Source organism: Siphateles boraxobius, unplaced genomic scaffold, assembly GCF_051911475.1.
Source record: "Siphateles boraxobius isolate OS27281-9 unplaced genomic scaffold, OSU_SipBor_1 41, whole genome shotgun sequence".
In the NCBI taxonomy this organism is placed as follows: Eukaryota; Metazoa; Chordata; class Actinopteri; order Cypriniformes; family Leuciscidae; genus Siphateles; species Siphateles boraxobius.
Genome location: NW_027509042.1, coordinates 10,667,593 through 10,678,258, shown reverse-complemented (window position 1 = coordinate 10,678,258; position 10,666 = coordinate 10,667,593). Strand labels below are relative to the sequence as shown.

At 37.8% G+C, this 10,666-nt stretch overlaps 1 protein-coding gene across 1 annotated transcript; it reads right to left on the bottom strand.

Moving 5' to 3' along the window:
• Nucleotides 1-2,664: 2,664 nt before the first annotated feature.
• On the bottom strand, nucleotides 2,665-8,913 carry ip6k2b (inositol hexakisphosphate kinase 2b). Its single transcript, XM_077198317.1, has 5 exons — nucleotides 8,029-8,913; nucleotides 6,175-6,391; nucleotides 5,634-5,782; nucleotides 5,300-5,475; nucleotides 2,665-4,077 (listed from the first exon to the last, which is right to left on the bottom strand). The coding sequence occupies exons 1-5, from the start codon at nucleotides 8,249-8,251 to the stop codon at nucleotides 3,550-3,552; spliced, it is 1,293 nt and encodes a 430-aa protein (XP_077054432.1). The 5' UTR covers nucleotides 8,252-8,913; the 3' UTR covers nucleotides 2,665-3,549.
• Between the last annotated feature and the right edge of the window lie 1,753 nt (nucleotides 8,914-10,666).

Here is a 10,666-nt window from a genome sequence, read left to right as displayed (position 1 = left end):
ACAAACCAAGAAGATTCTGGAAAACACAAAAGTAGACTACTCAGTGCCATGTGTCAGTCTCTTGTGGAGCCTCTACAATTCTGTTTTAAAGTAGAAAAACACAAAAAACACTTCAGAAGGAGACCCTAATTGTCCTTTACTAGTTCTACTGGGAAAATCGTCAGTAAACAGATTCGGATTATACCAGATTATTCCAGATTATGGGCCGCGATCCCCTCTGTTGTTACATGACACACACACAGCCGTCTGCTCTCTGTGGGACTTACTGTGTGTGATGATTCATTAGTGGAACATTTGGACGTCATTTTGAGATCGTAAATTGTGTTAGTCATAGATCAAAACTAAGTCACCCTTTCATTTGAATAGTGTAGAACTTAATTTATGGCAAAAGGGTAGAGAATCAGTTCTGCACATTATGAAAGTTATCATACACAGCCTTAAACTCCCCTTAATCTCAAACAGACTAATTGAGTTCATCACAAATAAAAAAAAGAGAAATGATAAATTAATGATAAAATAAGAGAATATTTGCTATGGTCATCTGAAACATGAAAAAAAGACAGCCCAACAACAATGACAAAACATACTTATATGTGCGTGTGTTCTCTGTTCTGTTAGTGATGTTGTATACTTTGTCCATAATGCTTGTCAGCAGAATAATGAACTTTGCCCAGAACTCAATGTTCATCATCACAGTCAGATTAAATAACTCTCTCTTCTCCCTTCCTTCTTCCCCCAAAGCCAATACCTCTTTATCTCCCTCCCATTTTATTTGTCATTCTAATGCTATTATTCATTCTGTCTTTATGCATCTTTATTATTTTATTCAAATTAGTGGAACGGGTATGAACACCTGACTGCTGTCATGTGTTCTGTTAAATCATAACATCAGAGTGTACTGTGAATTAAGTACTTACATACATTCTTAAAGTCTTAGTACCAAAGTACATATAAGGGACAAGTTAAAAATAAAACCTTATCTGGGACATAGACAATGGGCGTGTGTAGCACAGAAGTTTAGCTTACAGTTTAAGTTATTCACTATTCCTGTGGCCTTGTTGATAAGGATGGACAAGGTAATTAAGTAGATAATCAGGTAATAAACATATTGTGTAAGCACTGCAGTAGCACATAATATACATATTTTGCTACGTGTGTGTGTGTGTGTGTGTATGTAAATAGAATATATATATATATGTACACATATAGAGCACTCTATGCACATAAGTATTACATTACAGGGAAGATATGGCCTATATCTACTAGTCTATTTCTGCTTTTTTCAGTTTATGCCCCAAAAACATTTATGGGTTTTTGAGCCAAAAATCGTTTTTTTTTCATTCACATTATGCATATAGCTAAAAATACAGAGATGGTTGCCATAGTAATTCACCATTATTACAAAAACCCATGCTCACAGCAACAGATGAGTTGAAGGGATGTCATGAGCTGTAAAAAAATAATATTCATGCAGACAGCACACAAATGTTCAAAATAAATCTAACCACTTTAGTCACAGCCAACATAACATTACACTTGAATGTCAGCAATTAATTACAAATTACAACTGGACTAAATTATACTGAAAGTCCATAATTGCCATAACTCAGGAGTTTAAAGACATCTAGAGGTTTTCAATTACATTTCTGTGAAGAAAAATGTATATACACAAACGTGGAAAAAAGCGAATTGTACTATTTAAAGGCATTCAAAGTAATCTGAGTAATCAGACGTTTCCTGTTTCAAGAAAATTTTTTAGCAATCATGACGTGGCAGCTTTTTGGCATTTTGCATCTATGCTCTCTTTCGGATGACTCTTGTACAGCATTCCATGTATATTTTCCACTTAGTGTTTGTTACCTGGCAATAGTTTCGGTTTTCAATTCGGTCTCATTGCTCTCTTCCAGGAGGGAATGCTGACCTGATTAGAAATAAGCCGATGGTGTTTCCCATTCTCGAGCAGTTTTCCCCGGCATTTAGAATGTAATCCAGAGCTTTACTCAGGAATGTGAGGGCTAGAACAGCTGAGACAGTCACAGACTGCGCTAAGGCCACAAGAGGACAGACATACTGTATATGGTGAACGCACCAAAACACTATATCTACTTACACAAAATCCTTACAAGAGGTGACATGAGGAAACGCACAATCAGTTTGCATGTATGCAGTTCTAATATGCGTTTCCTCATGTCCTCCAGCTCAAATCCCCCCTCACTCCTGCGCACACACGCACAAATAACAGGCTTAGAGAGTGCTTGCGGAAAGCTTTTAGTGAAAGGTTTAGCAAATCGCTATTATGCCTATAAAGCAGCAGTGAGTTGTACATCTGGTGTCTGAATCCAGTGCTTTCTGTCAAATGAAAGTGATGTTGCTTATTTATAGTTTATAAAGCCTTTGACTTTGTTATATTTCATATCAAGACCAACAGCCAATATCTGAACCATGTTCACTGACCAGGGTCTGAGCCTGCTGTACAAATACATAGCCCTTGGAGGACTTGCTGCTTGGCTATTTGTTTCAAGTTAACATTTGCGCTAACCAGAGGGCTAATATTAGTTGGCTTTTGGTACTTTGTAGTTGATTTATTGAGACAAGTCAAAGGGATATGTCGTAATCTTATTTTGTACAAAACAAACACAGCGAAATAATTTAGGCTTCAAAATGTACCACAACAAATCAGATTTCTCTTTATTTTGTTTCATGTCAAAACAGAGAAAACCATGACATAAAAATTATTTCTCTACCTATATCACTTACAACATATGGCAGAACTAAAGGATGGAATGTCACATTTCCATTCACGTTTGATAGAAATATTCTTATAAATAAATAGGGTTCTCTTTAAAGTCTCTGGAGTGAGGATGCTAATCTTCAACACATGGCTATGGAATGAAGAGGATCCAAGACACTGAGATATATTAAAATGTCCAAGAGGAAAAGTCTTTTATGATCCAGAATGTGGAAAGGACTATGCAAATTCCCTTTCCCACAAACCCATCATTCCCTACAAGTACAGAGTAAGTCTCTTCCCTTGAGTCCTGCAGGTTAGTGTTTCTAAAGCACCTTCATGTATGTTGCTAAGTTGCTTCTCATAACAATTTATGATTGTGCTACAGTTGCTACAAACCCACCTCTCTTCAAAGGTGTGTAGAACATCAGTTTTTGCAAATGTCTTTGTATAAACCGCTCTTTTAATGCAAGCATCAGCTTTTTTCTCTTATCTTTCATAGATGACGGAACAGATAAAGATACATGAGCAGATGAGATGTCACAGAAACTCATCTACTGCCGCCCATCTGCGATTCAGGGCAAGCAGAAACTACAGGCATGGAGAGGGACCGCACTCCATCGTTCAGTCCATTCACCTCCTGAAGGATTCTAGGAATTCAGGATTTTCCTTTGACCCTTGCCACGAAACTGCTCCCTGCTAAGGCTTTGAAAAAGCAGAGCGGGGCGAGCTAAGCGTGAACTTTAACCCCTGATGGCATGTTCAGGGTGCCCACGGTAAGCCTGGCATGGCAGATGCACGGTAAGATGTCGCACAAGCGCTTAGTCATTGCTGTGCTCCTCAAGCTGTGACAGAATGCTGATGAGATTCTGCAGGCCGAAGATGTAGCCGCTATCTCCACCCTCATGAACGATGCCATCCTCTCCGTAATCACGGCACGTTGTGTGGGCGAAATCAATCATTCGAACATCCACCGTTGGAGAAATGCCGCTGGAGTGATCGTGACGCCCTCCGTAGGCTCCCTCTTCATCATCGTCCTCATCTTCATCATCGTCCTCCTCATCTTCCTCCTCTCCTCCACGAGAGGGCCGTGATCTAGATGGGGCAGGTGGTGGAGCCCCGTCGTAGATGACGAGAAGAGAGGAGGAGAAGAAACGATAGCTCTCGCAGGCCTCCAGCACCGCTCTCATTTCTCTTAGTCTTTGCAACACTGGGGTCAGAAGTTCTCTGCGCAAAACTCGGCCGTCACTGAAGAACTGGCACAGAGCCTCTTTGAACCCGGCCAGACTCAACTTGCGCCCGTGATACTTATTCATGAATATCAGCTGCCCTGTAGCGTTGTGATACACCTATTAGGAGAAACACAGATCAGAATTAGACTAAGGGTTTTACTAATAATCACTCAAATATTAAAAAGAACACATTGCATTCAAAATATATAATCAGGGGTGCACATAACTGGTGCGAATGCGTGAAAAAAGGGATAAAAACGCGGAGAGAAGCGCTTATGAGAAACCGGATGTGTCAGTATATTTTCGGTCCGTGCATTTGGTCTTATAGTGACTGACAACAGCTTAATATTCGTGCTGTTGTCTGTGTCATTAATGTTAATAGAATAAAAAATACAGCTTTAACAAAGATGAACCTATATCTAATTTCTTTAGTGAACAAATAGTGTTATTGTGAGGAGGAAAGTGATGCGGACAGCTTGTAGGATAAGTAACGTAAAGTATGAGTACCAAGCAGCATCTCAAGCTGCTCCCTTGAGAACCAGACCAAAAAAGTTATGTGCACCCCTGGATATAATGTATAAGCCAGTCACTACAGCAAAATAAAATCTGATGGGGTGATTAGGACTATTAGGTTTTGTATCACCCCGAAAATGTTTATTTGGCGATAATGACGAGCTGACTGTACATTTTCATTCTCACATTACACAGCTGACTTGAAATAATTTTATTATTTAAGTGAAAAAAGACCACAGAGTGATACTACAAACTAGGAATCTAACCAATATTAAAATAATATAAAATTCAATTATTAACATAAGATTTTCTGTAAAATAATACAGAATTTTCGGATGATATCAAAATTTTAAACTATTTTGTCTAATTAATTTCAATAAAGTTTAATCAGTCATTTTAAATGCTAAAAGTGAATTTAGGCACAACATTATAATGTACAGCATTAAAAAAAACAATATTCAGTTTGAGATTTAATAAAGTGTTCATATACCAGTGTTATTAAATTGGTGTTTTAACTTTAAGTGAGCATTAGATGAGGACAAATGGAATATAAATGTAAAAGTAGGGGAAATGATTAAATACAATTAAATTAACAATTCAAAATCTGTCAAGAAACTGTGTATTCAATGTAGGCCAAAAATAAATATGGTACTTAAATATTTTGCATCCCTACTACAACCATTAAACCAGCATGGCTATATACAAAATCAGTTGCCTGAACAACAGTGAATTATACGGTTTAAAAATGACTATACATATTTTGTGTATACCTCAAAACATTTTGGTGTGCACATGTATGTAGACTATTTAGAAGATGTGTAATTACCTGCATGCCACAGAGGCGTACTCCAATAGAAGAGGAAGTGCTTTGTTGGCATTTACGAATCTGATTTGCTTTCTTTTCTTCAGAGGCATCGTCCCCATGCTGACGTGTTCCCATTTTCAGATCGAGAACGCACGGAACCCGGTACCGCCATGTTAGATTCTCCAGCAGAATGAATTCTAAGAGGGGTCAGGAGTCAAGGAGGAAATACTACTGCACAGTTGAATATCTGATTGTATAAATGTGTTTGCATGTTGTATAGTAAGATTTTGTGTTGGTATTCTTTTTAAATCATTATTCAGTAGTAATTTTTGTGTTCACTTGTTAAAAAGGATACTGTGCTGGTTTCTGTGTTTGGAGTTCTCCTTCATTCTCTGTAGGTGTTGCTGATGACATTGCAGACTCCAAGGGTTGTGTTTGATCTGAGGAACCACATTTCCTTTTTCCAGGCTGAAGTACAATACCTCTGCCTTATCATCCCGATTACTACAGAGGTCAGAGGAGAAAGAGTTAACAAATTATAATCATTATGTCCTTAAACATTGAATTACATAAGGATGTACAGTACATATAACAAAAACAATTGTTTAAAAGCTGTTTTTGAAAGAAGTCTCTTATGCTCACCAAGACTGTATTTATTTAATCAAAAACGGTAATATTGTGAAATATTATTACAATTTAGAATTACTGTTTTCTATTTCAATATATGTTAAAATGTAATTTATTCCTGTGATGGCAAAGCTGAATTTTCAGCAGCCATTATTCTAGTATTCAGTCACATTATCATAATATCCAAGAAACATTTCAATGTTCAAAACATTTGTACTGCTTAATATTATTTGTTGAATCAAATATTTGAGTCATGTGCCCTCCCTCACCTTTTGCCCTTCTCCTCTTTGCGACTCTGTCTGGGTCTTTCGTTTTCCGGGAGAAGGCCTGATGGTTTTTTCTTCCCCCACTTAACAAGCTTATTCTTGGGCTCGCACTCAGGAGAGGGCTCCTTGTTTTCCAAATCACCTGGATCACTGAGAAGCGGGTATGCTATCAAACACAGATTCCCCTCCTCATCTTCCTCAAAACTCACTGACACCACACCTGAAGAGAGCACGAGGGAAAGAAAGAGAAAAAGAGAGATGATGAGTACCATTGGATGTTGTGTTGACACAAACAACATATGATTCAAATATGATGAATCATATGATGATTTAAAAAAATGTAGCTCTTACCCAATCCGGCTTAAACTGTACTTTAATATGCATAAAACAAAATAAAAGCAAGGGTTTGAGAAAAGAATGTAGTTGTGTACATAGTGAATATTCAACACTGTCATGTAAATGTAAGACCGCGGAAGTGTTTTGCATGCCTTCTAGTGCTAAGCAAAAAAAGACACACACAAAACACAGGAGGCGAGAAGGTACAATTCAATGAGCTCTTTTATTACGACTCATTGGACAAACCATCTGCAAGATTCCCACATCAGATATCAAATACAGATAAGAAGCAGATAAGACGTTTTACAGAAAATGTATCATTGAAATTTACAAACAGCAACAATTGGGAAACTGTTTTGATACATTTGGAATACAGATCAATACATAAAATACAAAGCAAAAAGATACATATACACAAGTAGCATGTGGCCTACGACATGATTTAAGCTGGTATCTCACGATAACCATAGATGGAACAAAGCATCACAAGAGGATTATGGGTAACTGAGTGGGGTAGGGGGTACACACAGAGAAAGAAAGAGAACAGCAAAATCTTTTCAACATTAAACGGTATAAGCATTAAAACAAATAATTTAGATCACAAAACACAAGCTTTAACTGCTGCAACCTGTCTGTGGTGTTTGTGTGCAAGTATATGTGATGGAGCCTGCCAGGCACTAGGACCATGCAGCCTCTCAACCTCTGCAGTCATGGTAGAAAGATGACATCAATAGCAGTGATGTCACGTCTCTGCACCAACGCTCATTCACACTTTGGTCTATACTTGCTGAGTCAGAGTACATTTGTGTTTAATCTCTCTTTGATGTGTGAGGCTTTATGGTGAGCAAGACATTTAAAAAAAAAAAAACATATTTAAGCCTTATATTTGTGTCTAAGAGAATGTAAGTATGCTCAAGCATGTGAGAGTGTGTGCACATACTTTCCTATATGTCATATCCTCTCTGCCTGACAGCTTTTTTTAGTCCTAGATCGCTGCCCAGTCAAAGACACCGCCAAATACACTGCGAGAGATGCCAGTTTCTGTGTGGGTGAGTATGTTTAAATATACCAGACTAAAAGAACTGAACATACTATTCCATCTGATGCCATGAACATAAATCTGAGTGTCAAAAAGTGTTTTGAGAGTGTTCGTGTGGCATAACTCAACCTATCATTTTCAATCCATTACATTTTAAAATTGATCGATCTGTCTGTCTATCTATGGCAATTTAAATGTCATTTAAAATAAAAACTCCAGGGCCATCCAATCAGTTAGCGCATATGAAAGTCTGTGTGGCCTTGTTATAGGTGTCACGCAGAACTGTTGGAATTAAGTCAGTGTAACTTATTCATCCACATTCTTCAAAATTATGTTTTAAAGCACTTGTTATCCAAATTTATGCATAGATAGAGCGAAATAGAAAGCAAGATAGAGAAAGGAAGACTATGGCACACAATAGGACATAAAGAAGATGTGCCTGATTGGCTGTAATGATCATATTCTGTCAAGTGTCCACTTACCTTTGTACTGGGGTGTGAATTTGCGGATCTCTGGTGGCAGGCTCTTGTAAAACTGGTGTTCTCTAGGTATTAATGGTTTACAGATAGTCTGTTCCCCAAACCGCAGTACACAAGAGTGACCGCCGACTTGATGGACAAATGGTTCCAACATCACTCCTCCCTTCATTTCTCCTTTCCCTGGGTATCTACACCCCTCCATCAGCGCTTCTAAAGCCGGACTCATCTTCCGTACACATCCGTCTCTCTCAGGCTGATCTATGCTGTCTATCGGTTTTTCTTTCTTTCTTTCTTCTCCTTCTCTGTTGTTCCCGTTTCCCTGGTGGCAGTTCGGGCACAAAAGGCTTAAAAAAACAGAAGAACACAGAGAAAAAGGAAAATATTCCTGTTTTTTCCTATTTAAGGAATATGGAAATGGTAATCCAGGAGGACGTACAATACAATAATGTTTTTTAAACGCGTAGCAGTGTTGTTTGACACTGAGAACAGAGTGTGAGAGTGCGTCTGTCCCCGTCTCTTCTGTAACTGAGAGATTTGTTCTAAGCAGGCAAGAAAATATCACAACAGGTCACATGGTTCCACCCCCTCCTGAAACTCAGCCAATCAGAGCACAGCAGCTGTTGTTGGGTGGGAAGTGAGAAAGGGGAAACTGAACAAACAAAGGGAAAGGAAAGAGAGTGTATGAGAGAGATAAAGGTGGGGGCGGGGGGTTTGGTGTTAAAGACCAAAACTAAAGAGATATGAGGAACAAGGAAAGGAAAGAGAAAGTGCACTGTCGTTCTCAGCTATTTTCTCCTGCTTGACTAGGAAGCTGAGGAACAGTAGAAACATGACAAATATAACAACATAACTAGAAAATTACAAATATAAAATGGAAAATGACAATAAAACTAGAAATTTGTATTTACAATGGAAATTACTTATGCACCCTGTATTTTAAGGAAGAACATTTATTTATTTATGATACATTATTCATTCACAAAGAAAATTGGTGTCCTTAAAGGTTGGATTTTTCCTCATTTTTTTAATTAAGGCATAAGATCAATTTCCAAAAGATGATTTTTTATTCCTCTTTTTAGGCAACTTTAGCATGGGTGTCCTAACTTATATATACACACATACATACTGTCAGAATAGTACAAGCACAGCACAATTTTTCTAACTGCCCTAATCTGTATGCTCAGTCAGCTTTTTTTTTTTACACTAAATTAGGGCTGCAACTAACGATTATTTTGATAATCGATTAATCAGAAGATAATTTTTTCGATCAATCGATTAATCGGATACAAAAGTTTTTTTTACATTTTATTTTTTAATTATAATTAAATAAAACTTTAAATCAGGGTATTTATGTGTAAAAGCGTACTTTAAAAAGTGCAAAAGCACACTTTGAGTTTTACTAATATAATCTTTTATTTTTGACATTTTAAACCTTAATATATTGATAATTTAAATATACTGTAGAAAGACTGAAAACAAACGTGTGATCATAGTAGAGCCCCAGTAGATCGCGTTTGAAAAACAATTAAAACTTAGTAGTAGACAAATGCTATAAAAAGAGAACGGAACGGAGGTAACGTTACGCAGCAAGCTAGCTAACAGGCTTGATTAAAAGGACAGAAAAATTATGCATTAGTGCACAAGCATTCGCTGAAAACCACTGACTACAGTGACTAAAAAACAATCTTTTACTGCTACTGTTATAAACTGCCTTTATATTTAGTGCTTCACTTTGTAAACACCGTTTTAATTTAACCTATTTCTGCGGTAGCGCTATTTTAATCCATCATCACTTATGTTGCGAGCGAACTGATTGCGCAACCTGATGCTCAAGACAAAATAGATCTAACGTTAGTGTGACTGTCCCGAAGTTATAAACAAAGCTGTTTACACAGTAGCATTGTTTTCTCAGATCGGGTAACGTTAGCTAGCCTATCTGATCGTGAAAAGACCAGGTGTAAATGCCCTTCGAAACGCGCTCAAGCCACTTCAGGAGGAGATCTGAAACTCATTCCAGACGAAACTGGAAAAGTGTAAATGCATCTGGTTGTTGAAACCACATGTAAATTTTACTCCTCCCAAAAATGCTAAAAAATAAACATGTGAGAGCGTGTTATAGGCCAGATATGATGACGCTACTGCAACACGCATTACCGCAGCTGAGCATCTATTCATCAAGCCAACGAGCAAACTATCGCAAATAAAATTGAAAGTAAGTCGCAGGCGCTTAACGCACAATCATCATCATTAAAAGTAAAGAAACGAAATGATCTTACCAGTGCTGTTGCCGCTCTCTCTTATTGCGGTGTTTGATTTTGATTTTAACTGATGATCAATAAAATGGAGCTCATATCTGTTGCTTTCCGTGACGTGAACTCCATTAAATCTGCATAGCGCGGGAATTGAAGAGTGAAAAGACATTTATGTGACCAGGTGTAAATGGAATCGTTTTGATAAATCAGATAGCTATCCGATCTGAGAAAACGCATTAAGTGGCCAGGTGTAAACAGCCCCGGCTTGGGGCGCACACTTTTTTCTGCCGTCGATTGATCTGTAGGTAGCTACTTACTGCCATTTCGCGAGTGACTGTGTTGTCATGAAAGTGACGTCATCAGTAAACGCTCCCCGTGACGTAAGCAGA

Excerpts from the sequence above, each read along its gene's own strand:
- ip6k2b (XM_077198317.1), bottom strand. The coding sequence starts at position 8,251 with ATGAGTCCGGCTTTAGAAGCGCTGATGGAGGGGTGTAGATACCCAGGG. Across the intron at positions 5,783-6,174 it reads AAAGAGGAGAAGGGCAAAAG|TAATCGGGATGATAAGGCAG; the intron begins GTGAGGGAGGGC and ends TGACCTCTGTAG. Across the intron at positions 5,476-5,633 it reads CAAACACAGAAACCAGCACA|AATTCATTCTGCTGGAGAAT; the intron begins GTATCCTTTTTA and ends GACCCCTCTTAG.